General features: G+C 51.1%; 2 protein-coding genes across 6 annotated transcripts in view; one reads left to right on the forward strand and one right to left on the reverse strand.

Moving 5' to 3' along the window:
- LOC125116611 (core histone macro-H2A.2) overlaps positions 1–1681 on the forward strand; it is a 51380-nt gene extending 49699 nt beyond the window's left edge. For both annotated transcript variants that reach the window (XM_047761993.1, XM_047761994.1), the window contains exon 9: positions 918–1681. In XM_047761993.1, the coding sequence (XP_047617949.1) occupies positions 918–1083 (166 nt within the window). In that variant the 3' untranslated portion in view covers positions 1084–1681. The remainder of the gene's footprint in view (positions 1–917) is intronic.
- On the reverse strand, positions 1121–20169 carry AIFM2 (apoptosis inducing factor mitochondria associated 2). 4 transcript variants are annotated; one of them, XM_047761988.1, is made up of 11 exons: positions 20041–20169; positions 13458–13648; positions 12985–13100; positions 11301–11420; positions 10520–10612; positions 7874–7982; positions 6550–6702; positions 4713–4913; positions 4259–4433; positions 1683–1939; positions 1121–1325 (listed from the first exon to the last, which is right to left on the reverse strand). In XM_047761988.1, exons 2-9 carry the CDS (start codon positions 13633–13635, stop codon positions 4282–4284), a joined length of 1122 nt encoding a protein of 373 aa, XP_047617944.1. In that variant the 5' UTR covers positions 13636–13648; positions 20041–20169; the 3' UTR covers positions 1121–1325; positions 1683–1939; positions 4259–4281. The 4 variants fall into 4 exon arrangements, with proteins under 4 accessions (XP_047617944.1, XP_047617945.1, XP_047617948.1 ...); XM_047761989.1 differs by having other exon boundaries at positions 13458–13651; positions 20041–20154; XM_047761992.1 differs by lacking the exon at positions 10520–10612.
- Positions 20170–20446: the final 277 nt, after the last annotated feature.

The raw sequence follows: 20446 nt of genomic DNA on the forward strand, positions 1-20446 counted from the left end.
CCACCAGCAACACGGGATCCGAGCCGTGTCTGCAACCTACACCACAGCTCACAGCAACACCAGATCTTCAACCCACTGAACAAGGCCAGGGATCAAACCCGCATCCTCAAGGATATTAGCCAGGTTCTTAACCCGCTGGGCCATGATGGGTATTCCCAAGCTGAATTCTTTGCATAGCTGGAACCATGTACTGGGATGTCCTGGGTGGGACACTACAGCCAAGTGACAAGAATTCTTGTTAGGCAGGCCCATCCTGCACCCACCCCAGGGGGCTTGATGGCCGACCCCAAGTGACCAGGGGTGTCACCACGATGGCTGTGTCCTTGGCGGACAGCTCTATCATGGCATCCTGGAGCTTTGGGGCCCTGCCCAGAATCGTCACTGCCAAAATTACGCTGGCGCGTCCATACGGGTTATAGAGAGGAACATGATGTGTGAAACAGGAATTAGGAAGATGTACTTTTGAGTGTACATTTTTGCCCTTTAACAAACAATCTGTTTAACATATGAAATAGTTTTGAGGGCGCTTATAAAACCTCTATTTGCTTTTTTGAAGACCGGGTATTTTAAATGCTGCGTTGGTAGTTTTTAAAGCTCAGCTGGACTGGAGTCAAGCAACGTAGTTCAAGCACAGGGCCCCCTACAGCCATGGCTAAGACCACCGTGCCTCTCTGCACCAGCGTGGCACCTGTCCAGTGGGGACAGTATCCCCTGCCCATCCCCCTCCTGGGCTGTCCCTCTTCCCGGGTTCAAGGGGATCATCCGTGGACCAGCCAGCACAGGGTGAGACCCTTAGTGACAGAACAAAGACCTTGTGCCAAGCGAGAAGGAACCCCATTGCCCCTACCCCAGGCTGAGGGCCGTCCTTCCACGGGTGCCGGGGCCAAAGTGACATCGGCTCTTTTATTTCTGCCCAGAAACTGCTTCCCCAAACAGACGGCAGCCCAGGTGACCCTCAAAGCCATCTCGGCCCACTTCGATGACTCGAGCGCGTCCTCGCTGAAGAACGTCTACTTCCTGCTCTTCGACAGCGAGAGCATCGGCATCTACGTGCAGGAGATGGCCAAGCTCGATGCCAAGTAGCCGCCGCGCTCGCCGCCGGGAACCAGGAGGATCGAAGTCACAGGAGCGGGGTTTTATTTTTCAAAAGGAGAGAGGAAGGGTGACGGCAGGGGAGCGGGTAGCAGAGGCTGCAGGAGCAGGTCCTGCCCACGGGAAGAGCCCGCTGCGTTTTTATATTCTCGTTAAAAAGAGCCTCAGTCCGTAATTAACCAGGTCTCCACGAGGGGTTTCTTTCCATCTGTTTTCTTCCTGTTGTTTTAGAACTTTTTTAAAAAAAAAAACAGACTTCGTTTTAGATTTATAGCATTGACTTTTACACACACACACACAATCCTCTCAAAATTCTTAAAATCTTCTGTTTCTCCTTTTTGCAAGGGAAGAGGGCATAAAATGAGTTGGGATTTGGTGGCTGTCTGTACTCAGTGATGCAAAGAAGAAAATTGGAAAGGCATCTCACGGGTGCTTTTCTTTGCTGTTTTAGTGCCCCCACCCCTATACCCCTATAATATCTGTAACTTCTCCTAAAAAGGTTTCACTTCAGACTTTTGTTTTGTTTTGTTTTTTAAAGAAAAAAGAAAATGAAAGGAAAAAAATAATAAAAGATCCAGTGTCTTTCTTACAACATATTCTTTTATTGCAACATTTTCCTCAGTTTGGAGAATCAATTGTGTCCCCCTCGGTGGAAACTTCTGGAATGTTAAAATAGAAGAAGGCCGGTCACAATGGGGCTGCAACTCCCACCATGTGAGGCCCCCGTCAGACAGTACAGAATGGACTGTGTTTCTCAGGTGGCAGGTCCTGCTTCCAGAAGAGGCGCCTGGCTGGCCCTCGTCCTCGGGAATGGAGGCCTGGGCGAAGCCTCCGTGAGGTGGTCATCCTTTGGGAAAAAGGCACAGTCTCATTTAGGCCTGGGCCACAAAGTGGAACAGACCTGGGCCACAGCCCATCAGGACAGACCGATCTCGAGAACCCTAGTGAGCCCGGTGTCCAAAGGGTTCTGGCCAAGTACTGAGGCTGCCATTAAAAGTGGGCAGGGAAGGGCAGGGCAGGCCTGGGCAGGACCTGAACTTACTCAGCTGAATTCGTTCAGTCTACTCTGCCATAGAGATCTCACCTGTGTGGCCCAAAATAGGTCTGCCCTGATTAGAAGTCCTCTCCCAAATAGAGGAGTCATTTTTATACCTTAACATAATTGGTGGCAGGCACATTGCCACATTGCCGGGCCTCCAGATAAGTGACACTGGCGTTGGCCAGGAAACAGAGGCACAAAACCACATAGGTTCCCACAGCGTGCCCCAGCCGCAGCATCAGCTAGAGCTTTGTCACTTACAAATTTGCCTATGACAGAAGGCTGGAAGCATGCAGGGCTTCACCTGCTGAATCCCACCCAGCTCCCTGAATGTCAACCAGAGAGCAACCCACCCAAAGGTAGGCTAGCTTGGCTGCCTTTCCTTAAATGTCTCCAGCAGCCGGCAGGCCAGGCTTCTGTCTTAATCTGTTAGCTTTGTGAAAAATTAACTCTCTATTAGGATGGACAAAAGAGGAGGGAAATTTTATCTAACTCTTCCTAAATGTAACCTATGTTATATAATTAATATCTAAGCATGGAAATATAGAAGGTTTCATGAAGATTACAGACAATAGGGACTGAGTTTAAAATTAGGCTCCTTGGGAGTTCCCATCGTGGCGCAGTGGTTAACGAATTCGCCTAGGAACCATGAGGTTGCGGGTTCGGTCCCTGCCCTTGCTCAGTGGGTTAACGATCCGGTGTTGCTGTGAGCTGTGGTGTAGGTTGCAGACGTGGCTCGGATCCCGAGTTGCTGTGGCTCTGGCGTAGGCCGGTGGCTACAGCTCCGATTCAACCCCTAGGCTGGGAACCTCCATATGCCGCGGGAGCGGCCCAAGAAATAGCAACAACAACAACAACAAAAAAGACAAAAAGACAAAAAAATAAATAAATAAATAAATAAATAAAATAAAATTAGGCTCCTTGGAGTTCCCGTGGTGGCTCAGTGGTTGACGAATCTGATTAGGAACCATGAGGTTTCGGGTTCAATCCCTGGCCTTGCTCAGTGGGTTAAGGATCCGGCGTTGCCGTGAGCTGTGGTACAGGTCCCAGATGAGGCTCGGATCCTGCATTGCTGTGGCTCTAGTGTAGGCCGGCAGCTGTAGCTCAGATTTGACCCCTAGCCTGGGAGCCTCCATAGGCTGTGGGAGCAGCCCTAGAAAAGGCAAAAGGACAAAAAATTAATTAATTAATTAATAAAATAAAATAAAATTAGGCTCCTGGAGTTCCCATTGTGGCTCAGCAGTAATGAACCTGACTAGTATTCATGAGGATGTGGGTTTGATCCTTGGCCTCACTCAGTGGGTTAAGGACCTGGCATTGCCATAAGCTGCAGTGCAGATTGCAGATGTGACTCAGATCCCACGTTGCTGTGGCTGTAGCGTAAGCCTGCAGCTGCAGCTTCAATTTGACCCCGGGTCTAGGAACTTTCATGTGCTGCGGGGGCAGCCCTAAAAATAAATAAATAAATAAAATTAGGTTCCTACTGACAACCTGCAGGATGTGTATTCAGGCTTCCCCGCCCTGAGGAGATGGGAGAGGTTGGGGTGCAGGCCATCTCTCCACCCCAGCTCCCCTCCCTTAGCTGGTTTCCTTGTGCAGGACCTCCTTCCTTCCCTTACAGACAGGCAGACCCTTCCTGAGACCTCTGAATGCCATATCCCACATGTACACACACACACACACACACACATCCAAGAGGAGGCTGGGGGAGAGAAAGCAGGCTATGCCCACCCCAAGGCCAAGGGAACCATTCAGCCAGCACGAGTGCAGGCAGACCTTTCCAAACCCAGAAAGGCTCCTTTAGGGGTGGTTTTTTTTTTTTTTTTTTTGGCCACTCCCACAGCATGTGAAAGTTCCCAGGCCAGGGATCAAACCTGTGCCATAATTGCGACCTGCACCACAGCTTCAGCAACACCGGATTCTTAACCTGCTGCACCACAAGGGAATTTCCTAGACGTGTCTTTTTGACACCAATACTCCCCACCCCAGTTTTTTGGTTTTCTGTAAGTTATGTTTCTTGTCAGTGTATCACTGGCATCTTACTCTAGGAAAAGAGCTTTGGCCCTTTGGCATTTGTCAAGCGGGTACCATTTGTCAAGAGAGCAGTTCACCGGGCAGCAGTGGTACCTGTCTCCTGCCCAGCCTCCCCCTCAGGGTGGAGACTGCCGCATGGTTTTCCAACTTGTGGAGACCAGCAGGTCCCGGCTCTTGGCCAGCCGAACCATGAGCCGCCCCACGTAGAAGCCACTGATCTGGCCCACGCCGTCATTTCTCCCCATGGCCAGGAGGAATGTCAGGGAACCTGTGGAGCAGAGAGACACACCAGACTAGAACCCTGCTTACCATTCATGCGCCTACAACTCCGAGGGCACAAACCTTTCCTGGGGCCTTCAGTGTCAGGGCAGGGAAATGCGCACAGCTTTCAGGAAGGTGCGTAAGTCCCTGAGTTTTTATTCGAGATCTGGTTTCTGGCCCCAGCTTTGAGAGTTTGTGCTAGCGGATGGTCATCCAAAGCCACAAAGCCTTCCCCGTGTCTAACCCCAACTCTCCTAAAGCAGTGCCACACGCGGGGCTTCCTGACCTGGCTTGTAGGTTTTCAGAGGCCTCTGTTTCACGGAGTTGACGATGTTGGCCACGGCGACGCTGGCGTGGAGGCCGGCGTGATAGGCCATCTTGGGCTCCCTCACGTTGGCGCAGTCACCGATGGCATAGATGTGGCTGCAGCCCTCCACCTGGAGGTGCTCATTCACTCTCAGAGCACCATTGCCGGCCAGCCGATCACCTGCCAGGCAATCCCAAAACCAAGATGCTGAGCTGCCATGGGAAGTGGCCACCAGAACTCAGTAAAAATAGGCTGCAGTGTTGATCTGGCCATCCTCAAGAGGCAAGCCTCCCTCCTCGTTTATTTCTGCCTGAGGTCCCCACCTCAGAACTCTCCCTGCAAAGGTGAGGTTACTATTCTGGGGAGGAAAAGGGTCAGAAAGACCAGCAGGTGTTGTAATGCTGGGAATTCTTTATAAGTTACTATGGTTAACAATGATTCACTTAAATGAGGATTCAGTTACAATGCAGCCAAGTCTTGAATTTCCTTTTGGATGTGGATCTTTGGGGTTTTTTTGTTTGTTTGTTTGTTTTGTTTTTTAATAAATGAAGGGCTTTCGGAGTTCAGTGGTTAACAAACCCAAATAGGAACCATGAGGATGCGGGTTCGATCCCTGGCCTCACTCAGTGGGTTAAGGATCCAGCGTTGCCATGAGCTGTGGTGTAGGTCGCAGATATGGCTTGGATCCTGCGTTGCTGTGGCTCTGGTGTAGGCCAGCAGATGCAGCTCCAATTCGACCCCTAGCCTGGGAACTTCCACATGCCTCGGGTATGGCCCTAAAAAGCAAAAAATAAAAATAAAAAATTAAATGCAGAGCTTTAACAAATGATTAACTTTCTTTTTAAGGGACTTAAAGGAATTTATGTTTGAAAATATAACATTAGGACAATTACGTATTGAATTCTGGGATCTCTGTACACTATAAGCCCTCAATCCCATAGCAGGAGCTCCTTGTCCAGGAAAGGACCTGGGGACACGGCAACCACAGGGCCTGAAAAGGAACCACTGAGTCTCCAGGCCACCCCACCTCCAGCTGGCTAAACAGTTTTTTATTGAGCTTTAAGAACGTGAGACTTCATTATTGCCCCCCACTCCCAAGGATCGTTCCAAGCTCAAGTGACCAAATATTTGGTCACCAAACATCTGAATCAGGGTTTGGGAACAGCAGCACACCTGTGAACCGAAAAGTCCTGACCCTGGAATTTCCTCTGAGTCTGTGTTCCAAGGAAAGCTAACAGAAACCAAATCTTTTTCCTCTCTCTGACACCTGTTCCCTCATCTCACCACTAGGGGTGGGACTCGGTTTTTGGAAGATTCTGTTCATTTTGGCGACCTGGGGCTAAGTCACTATTACCACAGTTGAGGAAAGCACAGCAAGAGTGGACCCACACCTGAATTGAAAGTTTGATGTCACCATTCAGAAGAGAGAAAATGAGGAGTTTCTGTCATGACTCAGTGGGTTTAGAACCCAACTAGTATCCATGAGAATGTTGGTTTGATCCCTGGTCTCGCTCAGTGGATGAATGAGCTGGTGTTACCATGAGCAGCAGTGTAAGTCTCAGATCCCCTGCTGCTATTGCTGTGGCTGAGGTGTAGGCCGGCAGCTGCAATGCTCTGATTCAACCCCTAGCCTGGGAACTTCCATGTGCCGAAAGTGCGGCCCTAGAAAGAAAAAAAGAGAGAGAGACCAAATGAACTGTTGGGATAGGGGAGCAGGTGGCGCCGAATCCTGTGGGTGCAGGCTGCAGGGCCCTCTGGGGGGCTGCAGAGTGAGGAGGAAGCCCGGGGAGCGGCCGCAGCTGGGCCCCCAGCTTACCGAGCGCACTGCGGTAGGCCAAAGTGTTGATCCTGATGCCGTTGCAGACAATCACCAGGTTGGCGGCTACCTCCGTGCCTTTGTCTGTCTGGACCTTGATGCACTCCTGATACTCGTTGAGAGGCAGTCCCTCCAGGTTGCTCACCCGCTCACCTGTTAGGGGAGGCCAGTGACCAGGAGGTTGGCAGAGGGCGGGCATGTCACCAAGCCTGGGGCCCAAGCAAGGGGCTGGCCTGGGGGCTAGAGGCCAGTCCTCTCTGCTTCCCCAAGAAGCTCAGTCTGGACATCTGTCCCCAAGGAATCCAATGAAAGGAGAGTCCCAAAAAGCAATTTGGGGAAGTGAGGCTGAGCTTCCCAAGAAGTTCTGGGAACAGCTATTTGAGGAAGACCTCGGCCACACCTCCCTGAAGGTCTGATCCACCAGCCTCACCGGGCAGGAGAAGCACCTCCAGGCTCACTACCAACAGGGAAAGCAAGGGAAGTCGAGGGCCAGCCCACTCTCCTCGGGCCAGGAGGTGCAGGCAGGCAAAGGGCCTGGGAGCCAGGAGCGTTCTCAAGAGCAGATACTGGTCTCCCTGCAAAAGGATAGGGGGTCGGACCCTGTAAACTGGGGGTCACACTGCCAGAGCGAGGGCCCCACCCTAACATGCTGGGTGGGTCTCTTCCCTCCTGCTCTGGACAAAAGCCATGCTCTTCACTATACTCAAAATACAAATCAGGAGGTCCTGTCATGGCTCAACTGGTTAAGAACCCAACTAGTATCCATGAGGATGCTCGTTCGATCCCTGGTCTCACTCAGTGGGTTAAGGGTCTGGTGTTGCCATGAACTGTGGGGTAGGTAGCAGATATAGCTCTGATCTGGCATTACCGTGGCTGTGGTATAGGCTGGCAGCTGTAGCTCCCGTTAGACCCCTAGCCTGGGAACTTCCATATGCCACAGGTGTGACCCTAAAAAGACCAAAAAAATAAAAATAAAAATAAAAAATACCCATTCTCTCCACAAAGGAGATATCACAATTCAAGTCAAATCTTTCATATGATTTTTTAATAGACAGGTACCACCTGTACTGTGTCCACAGCAACAGCCAGAACAGTGCTGCCTCCATGACAGGGACGTTCGGTAAGTCCTGGGGCCTCTGCCCTGCCCAGGGACAGGCACACCTCCAGCTGGATGACAAGGCTGACCAGTCTCTGCGGCCCAACCGCAGGACACAGAGAGCCTGGGGACGAGGGCGGCCACCCTCTGGCTGGGGGCAGTGACCAAGCCTCAGCCAAATCTCACCAGGCCAGGGGAGGGGCAGGGCAGGAGGGGGCTTGCACATACCCAGCAGCAGCTGCACGCCTTTCCGGAGCAGGATCTCCTTTACTTCCTGCCGGACACAGGGCAGGAGCTCCGTGTCAGCGAGGGCCATTTGGGAGTGAATGAGGATGACCTGGGGACAAACGACCACAGGGCAGAGAAGGAACCACTGAGTCTCGTGCTCACACGAGGAGGCTTGAAAACACATCAGCCCCACCTCCCCACCTCCACCCCCGACATCCAGTTTACAGGTGAGGAAAGTAAGGCCCCAGAGAAGTAATTTGCCCAATGCCAGAACCAGTTAATGGCAAGCTGGGCTGGAGCCAACATCTCCAACGGAGAGTTCTTGCAGATGTGCCAGGGCTCCGCAACACACAACTCACCTAGGGCCATGCGGAAAATGATTTGCAAGCATCCCTGGGTACTTATAATTATGCAGTCCATATATGAGCCATCAATATTCTGACGGTAAATAAGACTGACATCTATATTAGAGCTGGTTCTAAAACTGGCACTTCCAGGAATGCCTGCTTGCTGCTGGCTCAGCACAGGGAAGTGGGAGGCAGCCTGGAGTGATGTTCAAAGCTTGGGCTTTGAAATCAGACTGTCTGGGTTGAAATTCCTTCTCAGATACCCACTCGGACACTTCCTGAAGCCTCAGTCCTACTCCTAGGAATTTTATATGATGAAATGAGAAAAGACATATAAAGCCTATAACTCAGCACATACTGAATCCTCAATACAGGATGGCTACTAGTACTCTTATTCTACTAACTATAAACGCATGGAAGTCATATTGAGTCATTTTACTACTTCGGACTAGCCTTTACCCCATCAATCAAGATTAATAAACTTCTACACCAACTGCTCATCATAATGTCCAAGAATCTGTCAGAGAACAGTCATATAATTGTTAGCCTATATTGATCTTACATTTCAAAACCAACTTCCTCTAGGGAAAAAGAACCAGCCACAGGCTCCTCGTGGCTCCCAGAAGCTGATCTGGCATCACCTACAGGCAAGCTCTTCCCTCCAGGACCCATAACTGCTGGTCATCACTCAGCCCTCAGCTGAGCCTTTACAGCCTGCTCCCTTTCTCTCCAGGGAACCGGCAGGTTCTCTATCCCTCAACCCCTAAAACAGAATAGGCCACCTTCCCTTAGGCAGAAGGCAGCGTTGGCCAGTCCTTCCCCAGCACAGGCTGTGAGGGGTGAATTGTAGGGTCCCTCTATATGCTCTTCAGGGCAAGGGCTACTGTCTCTTGTTTTATTTATTTGTATTTTTATTTTTTTAGTCTTTTTAGGGCCACACCTGAGGCATCTGGAGGTTCCCGGGCTAGGGGTCAAATCAGAGCTGCAGCTGCCGGCTTGCACCACAGCCACAGCAACGTGGGATCTGAGCCACGTCTACGACCTACACCACAGCTCACGGCAACGCCAAATCCTTAACCCACTAAGCGAGGCCAGGGATGGAACCCACATCCTCATGGATGCTAGTCAGATTCGTTTCCACTAAGCCATGATGGGAACTCCAGGGTATTGTCTGTTAAAGATCAAAAGGCTGCTGCTTGCCCCAGATAAGACACCAAAGAGGATGTCTTTAACGCAGCTAGTTATCAGCAAAAAGAGATAATGATACAGAGTTCTTCTGTATCATTTTTTGTTAGATTCCACATATTAATGAACTCATATGATATCTGTCTTTCTCTGACTTACAAAATAGAAACAGACTTAATGATTTTGAAACCAAATTCGTGGTCTCCAAAGGGGAAATGTGGGGCGGGAGGGATAATTAGAGGGTTGGGTTTGACATGTACACACTGCTATATATATAATAGATAAGTAACAAGGACCTACTACATAGCACAGAGTAATCTACTCAATACTGTTTTTACTGTATAATAAACTATAGGGGAAAAGAATCTGAAAAGAAACAGTTGTATATGTATAACCGATTTGTACCTGAACTAACACAACTTTCTAAGACAACTGTACTCCAATAATTTTTTTCTTCCTTCTTTTCTTTTTTTCTTTCTTCCTTTCTTTCTTTTCTTCCTTCCTTCTTTTCTTTCTCTTCCTTTCTTTCCTTTTTTAAGGAAGTTCCCAGGCTAGGGGTGAAATTGGGGCTGCAGCTGCAGGCCTACACCACAGCTATAGCAACGCCAAATCTGAGCCGTGTCTGTGACCTGCACCACAGCTCACAGCAACACCAGATCCTTACCCACTGAGCTGGGCCAGGGATCGAACCCATGTCCTCATGGATACTAGTTGAGTTCGTTACCACTGAGCCACAATGGGAACTCCAAAATTCATTAAAAAAAAAAAAAAAAAAGTCTACATTTTTATCACAAAGGCCTAGACACTACAGGAGACACAGGAGTTAACCTTTTGGAAGGTACTCCCCCAACCCAGGCTTGATTCTCCAGGTTGGCCCAGAGGGCAGGACCCCTCACTTAACTAGGACATACCCTGGCTCTCCAGGAAAATTCCCCAGCAGAATGGGACTTTAGAGGACTCCCCCAAATGCAGAGAACAGGAGGCAGAAGATGGGAAACACACATTCCCTTTTATGTTAATGGAGCTCCACCTCCCAGGCCCTGAGCAAATTCTGATGTTCCTGAGATAAAAAAGAAGCCTGCCTCTGAGAGTTCAAAGCCAGCCGCCAGCCCACCTCTTTCTCTGGGTACTCGGTCTTAATCTCTGCAGCCATCTCCACACCCGCAGAGCCTCCTCCCACCACCACGATGGCCTGTGAGTGCTGGACCTGCAGAAGGAGGAAATATAAGGCACACCCCCAAATCCATGCTGCCTTGGGGTCCATCTAGGGAGTGGGTTCCTTGGCCAAAGAAGCATAGAGAACCGTTTCCAAGTTCAGGGTCCAAATGTGTCTCCTCGGGACCAGCTCTCATGAGGCATCACCCTGCACTTCTCACTCAACTTTCAAAACAGCCCCAAGAGGTCAGTGTCACTACCTGTGCACCTTGCAGAGGATGCTGGCCCGAGTTCCTAATCTCTGCTCTCATATCTGCTCACGACCGTGCAAGAGGCTCCCCAGGCCCCTCAGCCTGAGAAAGACCTGGCTTTGGTCCCGCAGCTGCCCTCACCTGGGGACCTTTCTCTGGGTCTCCCTGCCTCACCTGTTCAGTGGGGACAGACTCCTTCCACTCACCCCTCCAGACCCCCATGAGAACCAACCAAGACCATAGATCCAAGCCCACTCTATAAAACACAGAGCCCTGTACAAACAGAGCCAGGAGCTACCTAAGCAGGTCTAGTGCTCACATCCAGACCTCATGACAAGTCCAAAGGTCTCCTCCTAGGAGCCACTTCCTGCTAACAGCACCGTTGTGGCTCCAGGCACTTTCTGGGAGCTCCTTGCTGCAGCCCCAGGCATCACCACAGCTGTTCCACTCCCCAGGGGGACCACCCACCCTGGTCAGTGGGCAGCTCACCTGTGTCACCATGTCCTCATAGGCCTGGATGGCCATCTGCTGGCTGGAGACCTTGTTAAATTTGCCCGGGAAGAGCCCGGTGCTGCCCGTGGCCAGGATGAGATGTGAGAAGGACAGGGCCTGTGAAGGGCCAGGAAAAGAAGGGTGAGCACAGGCCTGGGCTTCTGCAGCCAATGTCAGGCCCCACCAGGCAAGGAGCACCCAGCGGGAGAGGCCCCAGATGAGGGGAGCAAAACCATCTACTGGTTAGGCCAAGGGGTTGCACTAGAACCCAGGAAATACCCAAGGAAGCAGATTTTACCTCCTGCCAGAACCACTGGATGTGAAAACAGGAGGGGAGCACTCCCCACGCAGTGGAGGCAGGTAAACAGGGAGCAGGAAACTACTTGTGGGGGAGGAGCAGGGTTCTAGCTTCCAATGCGGAATATCTATATCTATATCTATATCTACTAGCATTATTTAAGAAGAAACTTCCCCCTCTCTTGGCAAAAGACAAAAAAAAAAGGCAAAGGAGGCAGGGAAATCCTGTTTGGAGCCCAAAATATATAAAATTAACAAAACCAGGAGTTCCCGTCGTGGCTTAGTGGAAAACAATCTGACTAGGATCCATGAAGATGCAGGTTCGATCCCTGGCCTGGCTCGGTGGGTTAAGGACCCGGCATGGCCGTGAGCTGTGGGAGGTTGCAGACATGGCTCGGAGCTGGTGTTACTGTGGATGTGATGTAGGCCGGCGGCTACCGTTCCAATTTGAGCCCTAGCCTGGGAACTTCCATATGTCCTGGGTGCGGCCCTAAAAAGCAAAAAATAAAATAAAATAAGACAAAATAAAACAAAACAAAACAAAACACCAGAGCCACTCTGATGGGAGGGGAACTGGAAGGTCTGCATCCCACTCAGCCCATCATGGACCCCAGATCACGGGACAAGGAGGTTCTCGGTAATCTTTCCAACTAGAGATTCTATGGCCCTACTATTAATTCAAGGAGGACCGACTCACACCATACCACATCAAAGACAGGAACTGGGACCCCTTTGTCCAATCCCCACTTAGCTTTGAATAGAGGTGAGGGCCAGGTGGGAGGGGACTGCCGGCAGCTGGCCAAGGGAACTATGGTCCCACAGGGATTTGCCAGGTGTGGCGCTTAGCTCACCGTCCCACCATGGCTGGGGCTGAGGAACACACACAGTGGGGAGAAGAGCTCTGCACCCGTGACGCTCCAGTCCGGGTGACGGGGACCATGGCACCTACCGTTTGATTCCAGACAATGAGGGGGGCCCCCAGACCCGGGACCCTGGCTTTCAGAGCATGGGGCTCTGGGATAAAACTGCCTGGCTCAAAATCCGGGAGGAGTCACTCCAGCTGTGGGGTCCTGGGCAAGTCTCTTAACTTCTGGGTACACTGAGGCCATGCCACCTCCCTCACTGGGTCACGGAGGGTGTTAAGGGAGATCACGGTAAGCTGAAGACAGGAAAGACTCCCAGAATGTCTACACCGCTGTCCTGCGGCTGCCAGGGCCCAGCCTTTGCTCAGGAGGCATCTGCTATCTGCCAGGCTCCAGGCAGGCATCGGGGCAGGGGGGGCCCTCAGCCCTGAGGGGACCCACCCAGGTGTCCTCCCTCCAACAGCTGCATCCCCAGGGCCTCCTGAAGCCAGCCAAGGACAGCCGGCCCCCAGTGGGTTCACCTCGCCATCCTCCAGTAGCACAGTCTGATTCTTCAGGTCTATCTCCACCACCAGACCCTGCCGAAAGTTTTCCTTGAAGGTCACCGAGTAGGAAATGAAGGTCTTTTTGGCAAACCCTGGGGAACGGACACAGAGGAGGTCACGGTGTAAAACTGGGCTGCCCGCAGAGGCCAGAATAATTCAGAAGCTTTCCTGAGCTGTGTACCAACAGGGGAGGCCTCAGCCAAACAGCCAGGCCAGTGGTATACCCCCAGGTGGCCGCTACCCCCTAAAGTGCCAGCCTGGGCCCCAGGTCCTCGGAGAAGCTCACGCTCTGACTTCTGAATATGGTAGCTACTTAAGGCCAATGACCTTAAGATTCCCAGCAATTTGTCTAGGGGTGGGAGGTAGGCAGCTTGCCCTAAAAGCAGAAAACCACACACGGCAGTGCCAAGAGCACCCAACAAAGAAAGCCCCAGAAAGGGGCCCGTTACCCCTCTCCACAGAGGCCCGGAGGGCAGCCACATTGTGATGGAAGGAGTCCTTCATGTCCACCAGCACGAAGGGGATGTTCAGTGCCTGCAGCTGGCTGGCAGCCGCGATCCCGCCGAAGCCGCCGCCCACGATTACCACGTGCACAGTTCCTGCCTCCATTGAGACCTGGGACCCCATCTTGGACCAGGTGCTGCTGGGACAGGAGGACAGGAGGACAGGCCACATCAGATTCAGGGGGTCCTGAAGGCTGGGACGGCGGGCAGGGACCCTCAGCAAGAAAGGCCGTGAATGCCAAGACTTGATCTTTTGCAATGATGTAATCACCTACTAACAAAATTCCAATTTTTTTAATTTATTTATTATTATTTTTATTTTATTTTATTTTTGCTTTTTAGAGCCACACCCATGACAGGCTAGGGGTCTAATTGGAGCTACAGCTGCCAGCCTACCTAACAGCCATAGCAATGCCAGATCCAAACCACATCTGTGACCTACAGCTCATGGCAACGCCAGATCCTTAACCCACTGAGCAAGGCCAGGGATCAAACCTGCAACCTCATGGTTCCTAGTCAGATTCGTTTCTGCTGGGATCAATGGGAACTCCGAAATTCCAATTTTTATAAAATTGGAATTAAATTCCCAAGGAACCCGGGGTATTCTAATTCCCTTTCATCCCTTCAACCCCCCAGCTCCCTCCTCCAAGGCATCTACTGTTACCAAATTTATATGAATCCTTCCAGAGATATTCTGGCCACCTACTATCATGATTCTTTTTTGCACACATTAATCTACTGATTTGCACTTTTTTCCACTCAATATATTTGCCAACTCAACAACATACATCAACACACAGAGGCTGGTCATGTCAGGGCCACATCAGGGCCCTCACAGGGAAGAAAACCCAGTGAGCCTGAGCACAGGCCCGAAGGGCAGTGGATTGGCCAAAGGAGTTGACCCCTGATCCCCAGCCCCCCAGGATCATTAACTGGCTTCCCCCAAGGGCAAACCCTGGCCTCACCCAACCAGCCCTCCATAAAGGTAAATTGATTCTTGGAGTTCCAGGTGCAGAGGCCAGGGCCTGAGGGCACATCGGGCCCAGGAGGGGCTGCCAGAGCTGAGCCAGGGAGGAGAGAAGCTTTTTCGGCATAAGCCGCCTGAGGCCTCTCCTGGAATCTGCTCTGCTCTCTCCTCCACTGACCTCTGACACACGACAAAGGGGAAATGGGGGCCTGGCGGCTCTCCAGCCCACTCCACCCTTCATCCTCGGCAGCCTCCCTTGCCCAACACGCCTGGACACCCAACTCTCTCTGGGCTCTTCCAATGCCGATTCTCACCTGGGCCCAAGAACAGCTAGACTCCCCTCTGTTCGCCCATGACCTACTTCACCAGATACCCAGACCCTCAGCTTAAACCACACAACTGCACCCCCAGCCACCCACTCTGCAGGTGCTCAAAAAACACGTATGCAATTGAGGATGCTGAATTATATGCTCTACCGAAGCAGTGGTGCTGGGCAAACAGCCTCAATCACTGGAAACCTCCACCATGGTTTGTTCATACTATGTCCAGACTACGTAAAATGAAGAGTGAACTATAATGTGAACTATGGTCTTCTTTAGGGGATTAGGTTAATAGAGGTTCATCAACAATCACAAATGTACCACATGGGTGGGTGATAATGACAGAGGCTATGCATGGGACAGGGCAGGGGCTTATGGGAAATCTCTGTGCCTTCCACCCAGTTGTGTAGTGAACCTAAAACTAATCTAAAAATATAAAGCCTTGGAGATCCCGTTAAGGCTCAGTGGTTAAGAATCCAACGAGTATCCATGAGGATGTGGGTTCAATCCCTGGCCTTGCTCAGTGGGTTAAGGACCCAGCATTGCCATGAGCATGGATCTGGCGTTGCAGTGGCTGCGGTATAGGCCGGCAGCTGCAGCTCTGATTCGACCCCTGGATCCCTAGCCTGGGAACTTCCATACGCCGCAAGTGCGGCCCTAAAAAGAAAATAAATAAATAGGAGTTCCCGTCGTGGCTTCAGTGGTTAAGGAACCTAACTAGCATCCATGAAGATGCGGGTTTGATCCCTGGCCTCGCTCAGTGGGTTGAGGATCCAGCGTTGCCATGAGCTGTGGTGTAGGTCGCAGACGTGGCTTGGATCTGGTGTTGCTGTGAGCTGTGGTGTAGGCCGGTGGCTACAGCTCCAATTTGACTCCTAGCCTGGAAACTTCCATATGTCCTGGGTGCGGCCCTAAAAAGACAAAAGACAAAAACAAACAAATAAATAAATAACATAAAGTCTTTTTTGAAAAAAAAAAAAAAAAAAAAAGGCTGTCCATGAAAAAGTCAGGTAATAGTACAGCAGGCAGAGCCTAATCTCACCTGTGGGCAATCAGACACACGTACCTCGCTACATAAACACACATGCAGGCAATGCTGGCAAGAGTGAGCATCCACTGTGCTTTTACTAATATCTTTGCATTGAATAGGTGGGGTTTCCTCCTCATTCTGGGAAGAAATTCAGTAACTTGCCCACGTTCAATCCTCTACAGCCTGACCAGATCTGTGTTCCAAACCAAAATCCTAATAGTGGTTGCCAGATGATAATTTTAGTTTCTTTTTTGAGCTTTCTTCCTCTTTTTTGTACTGTTTGAACATTTTTGAGTGTGTCATTTTACAGAAATAATAAGGCTTTAAAAACAAGACAGGTGGAGTTCCCATCATGTCTCAGTGGTTAATGAGCCCAACTAGTATCTATGAGGATTCCGGTTTGATCCCTAGCCTTGCTCAGTGGGTTGAGGACCTGGCGTTGCTGTGAGCTGTGGTGTAGGTCACAGATATGGCTCGGATCCTGCATTGCTGTGGCTGTGGCCGTAATGTAGGCTGGCAGCTGTAGTTCTGACTCAACCCCTAGCCTGGGAACCTCCATATGCCCTGGGTGGGACCCTAAAAAGACAAAAGACCAAAAAAAAAAAAAATGGCAGGCCTCCTACTTTTTTTTTTGTCTTTTTGCCATTTCTTGGGCCACTTCCGTGGCATATGGCGGTTCCCAGGCTAGGGGTTGAATCGGAGCTGTAGCCACCGGCCTACGCCACAGCCATGGCAACATAGGATCCGAGCCGCATCTTCGACCTACACCCCAGCTCACGTCAACGGCAGATCCTTAACCCACTGAGCAAGGCCAGGGATCGATCCCGCAACCTCATGGTTCCTAGTAGGGTTCATTAAACACTGAGCCACAAGAGGAACTCCAGGCCTATTATTTATAATTTTTTATTTTTATTTATTATTTATTTTTATGGCCACACCCACAGCCTACAGAATTTCCTAGGCCAGGGATCGAACCCACACCTCTGCAGCAACCCAGGCTGCTACTGTTGGATTCTTAACCCACTGTGCCATGGCGGGAACTCCCCCATCTAATTTTTTAAATTGTGATATTTTCCACATATTACAAAATTCACTATCTCAGCGTGTACAATTTAGTGGTCTCTAGTACATTCATAAAGTTGTGTAACCATCACCATGATCTAATATCAGAACATTTTCATCAACCCTCCCCCCAAAAAGACCCTATATCCATTATTAGCATTCACTCCCCATTCCCTCTTCCCTCAAGCCCTTGCTAACCTCTATGGCATATATGCTTTCTGTCTCTATAGATTTGCCTATTCCATACCTTCTAGGTCTGGATTCTTTCACTTAGTGCAATGTTTTCAAGATTCATCCAAGCTGTAACTTGTATCAGTATTTCATTCCTTTTTATGGCTGAGTAATATTCCATTGCATGAAGATACTAGATTTTGTTTATCTATTTGTCAGTTAATAGACATTTGGGTTGTGTCCACCTTTTGGTTAATATGAGTAATGCCACTATCTGCGTACAACTTTTTGTGTGGATAAAAAAATTCTCTTGAGTGGAGTTCCCGCCATGGTGCAGTGGCTTAAGAATCTGACTGTAGCAGCCTGGGTCACTACAAAGGCGTGGGTTCAATCCCCAGCCCAGCACAAAGAGTAAAGATCTGGTGTTGCCACAGCTGTAGTATAGGTTGCAGCACCACTCAAATTCAATCCCTGGCCTGGGAATGTCCACATGCCACGGGGGCAGCCATTAAAAAAAAAAAAAAAAAAATTCTCTTGAGTATATACCCAGGAATGGAATTGCTGAGTCCTATGCTAACTCTGGATTTAACTTTCTGAAGAACTGCCAAACTCACCATCTGATTTTACGGAGCATAAAGATGAAAAAGAGAACACAGAGAATCTTAACTAAACCTGCCCAGATTCAAGAATGTTAAAATAAAACAAGATCAAAGAGGAGTTCCCACCGTGGCGAAGTGGGTTAATGATCCAGCTTGCTTGTGTGGTGTTGTGGGTGCGATCCCCAGCCTGGCACAGTAGGTTAAGGATCCGGCATCACTGCAGCTGTGGCATAGGTTGAAGCTCTGGCTTGGATTTGATCCCTGGCCTGGGAACTTCCATGTGTCGCAAGTACGGCCAAAAAAAGCAAAAAAAAAAAAAAAGAAGGTCCAAGAGAATAAGTCCTAACTATCCAGCGACGCCTAAGTAATTTTACCCTTGCCCCCTACCCCAACACACACGCAATCTCGTTTCTTCTCAAATTTTCTCAGTAAGTCCTGTTTTCTCTGCCACAGACACCCAGCCTGATCCCAGGGGGATTCTTCTTTAGTAATTCTTCTTCTTTGAGGAATCTACTAAAAAATGAGGAAATTAAACATGGAAGTCAAAGCTGTGGAGAGTTCATGCCTCAGAGGACACACAGCAGAAACCCTGTGGGCTCTGATAAGGCAAGGATGTCACCCAGGGTTGCTTCATAGAGATTACAGACAAAACAGGTGGGTTGAATTTTGGTTTTGGGGGTTTTTTTATATATATTTTTAGGGCCAAAGGAGTGGCATATGGAAGTTCCCAGGCTGGGGGGTTGAATCGGAGCTACAGCTACCAGCCTACACCACAGCCACAGCAACACAGGATCGGAGCCTCATCTGCAACCTTCATCACAGCTCACAGCAGTGCCGGATCCTTAGCCCACTGAGTGGGACCAGGGATCAAACCCACATCCTCATGGATACTAGTGGAGTTCATTACCAATGAGCCACCAAGGGAACTCCAAACCCATGGCTTTTGTGTGCTCACTGGTTACAAGGAAGGTGGATTCCACATTGCTTCCAGACTGGTGGTCCTGGCTGAGAGGCTCCAGAGTGTGACTCAGAGCACCAGGACGGTCTCCCTTGCCAGACACTGGGTCCCAAACTGAGACGGCCACTCCTCGGCCAGCCCCCCACCCCAGGGAACACATGCTGAACAAAACCTCAAAAGAACAATTTCTGAAAGAGACTCAAAGTCTAAAGAGGAGGCAGCTCTGGGCAGCAAGGCTCATTTGAGTGTTATACAGGCTAGGCCACAACCTGGTACAGCCTCCTGGGAGCCAGTCTCTCGATGGTTCCCATAATATTCCCAGAATCTGCTCTCTCACTGCCTGTGCCTGGACCCTGGCTTCCCCCTTTCACCACCAGACATGAAAAGAGTAGGCTGGCCTTGGAGCACACCCGCTCTCTCAGCACCTCATTTAACTGCTGGGTAGTCCAGACCAAGGCCCAGCCCCGCTGGACCTCAGTCTCCTCCTCTGACACCGAGGCCCTCCAGATGCAGGCTTATACACAGTGTTCCTTGGGGGCCTCTGGGAGTCTAGGGCAGTACCCAAGAACCCAAGCAGGCCTCCTTGATATTGCACATATTTACGTATTTTACATGTTGGCCTTTGATCTCAAGGTGCAGAGCCAGGACACCTGGAAGCCCTTCCCAAACTGTGTCTGATCCTCTGCCCTGTGCCTGTCCTCCTGTGGGACTGTCAGCTCCCAAGCGCCCCTCCCCTCCTCATTTTCAGGGCATATTCAAGGGTTAAAGGGAATCTAATTGGAGGGAAAAGGCAGGGTGTGTTTAGTGGGTGCTGTTGGGAGAAGAAGGAAAAAAAAAAAAAAAAAACAGCCAACATCAGGCACTAAAAGCCACTCAGACTGAATTTCAGGAGTCCTGGGCTCCCCACCCCATCACCTCCGGCACATCAGATATCTTGACCACCTCTCGCCTCAGTCCCGGCAGAAGCTGGGGCTGCGTGGAGAAGCGGACCTTCCAGGGCACCCTGGAAGGGTAACCCAGAACATTTTCCTCCTAGACACCGAGGCGTCCCTCCTGCCATGTGACACCTGCTTCAGCTTCCACCATCCAGCGGCGACCCTCGGAACACCCTGGGATTTACGGGGTTGGGGGGGGCCGAAGGGGAGGGGAGGTGATAGCGGGGCTGTCTTACTTGAGAAGACTTACGGCTTTCGTGCGGCGGACGCGGAGGGGGCAAGTTTGCTCCATCTTCGCCGGGAGCAAACCTCTCCGCTGAGTTTGGGGGGACCTGGGCCGGTGCAGACCTGAACAACGCATTCTCGACGGCCTCCCTCTCCTCCCAGGGCCACAACTGGGGAGCCCCGGCCCCCGACGCTGTTCTGGGTGTTTGGGGGCCCTGCAGACTCAGGGGTCTGGGAGAGCCCGCCCTTCGCGCCCCCTCACCTGCCGGCCTCCTCCCGCCGCTTCCGCTCCGGCTCCCGCCCGCTGCTCCCGTTGTCGCCGGCGGGGCCGAGGCCCCTCCCGGGCCGGCGTGACTCGGCACCTCCACCCTCCAGCCTCCGCTATGCCCCCGGCGGCCCCCCGGGGAACTGCAGTCGTCCGCCCGCCTCCGCCAGCCCGAGAGCCAACTGCCCCAACCGTAAGTACTTGAGCCCTACGGCCGAGCCCGCCCGCGCCCTACCGGCCCCTCGGACTCCGCGCAAAGTTCGTCCGGCTCCCTGCCAGACGCCTTTCCAGCCGCCGTCCCTTAGAGGGCGAGCTGCAGCGCGAGCTGTGCGACCTCGGGCGGATCACCAGCCTTCTGCCTTCAGGCGCGTATAAACCAAAATGCTAACTCACTTAAGCACCT

Source organism: Phacochoerus africanus, chromosome 15, assembly GCF_016906955.1.
Source record: "Phacochoerus africanus isolate WHEZ1 chromosome 15, ROS_Pafr_v1, whole genome shotgun sequence".
Taxonomy (NCBI): domain Eukaryota; kingdom Metazoa; phylum Chordata; class Mammalia; order Artiodactyla; family Suidae; genus Phacochoerus; species Phacochoerus africanus.

Coding starts and splice junctions, on each gene's coding strand:
- AIFM2 (XM_047761991.1), bottom strand. CDS start 13,635: ATGGGGTCCCAGGTCTCAATGGAGGCAGGAACTGTGCACGTGGTAATC. Junction 11,421..12,984: donor TGCTACTGGAGGATGGCGAG/GTGAACCCACTG, acceptor GGCCCTTCACAG/GCCCTGTCCTTCTCACATCT. Junction 4,914..6,549: donor GGCCTACCGCAGTGCGCTCG/GTAAGCTGGGGG, acceptor ATTGCCTGGCAG/GTGATCGGCTGGCCGGCAAT.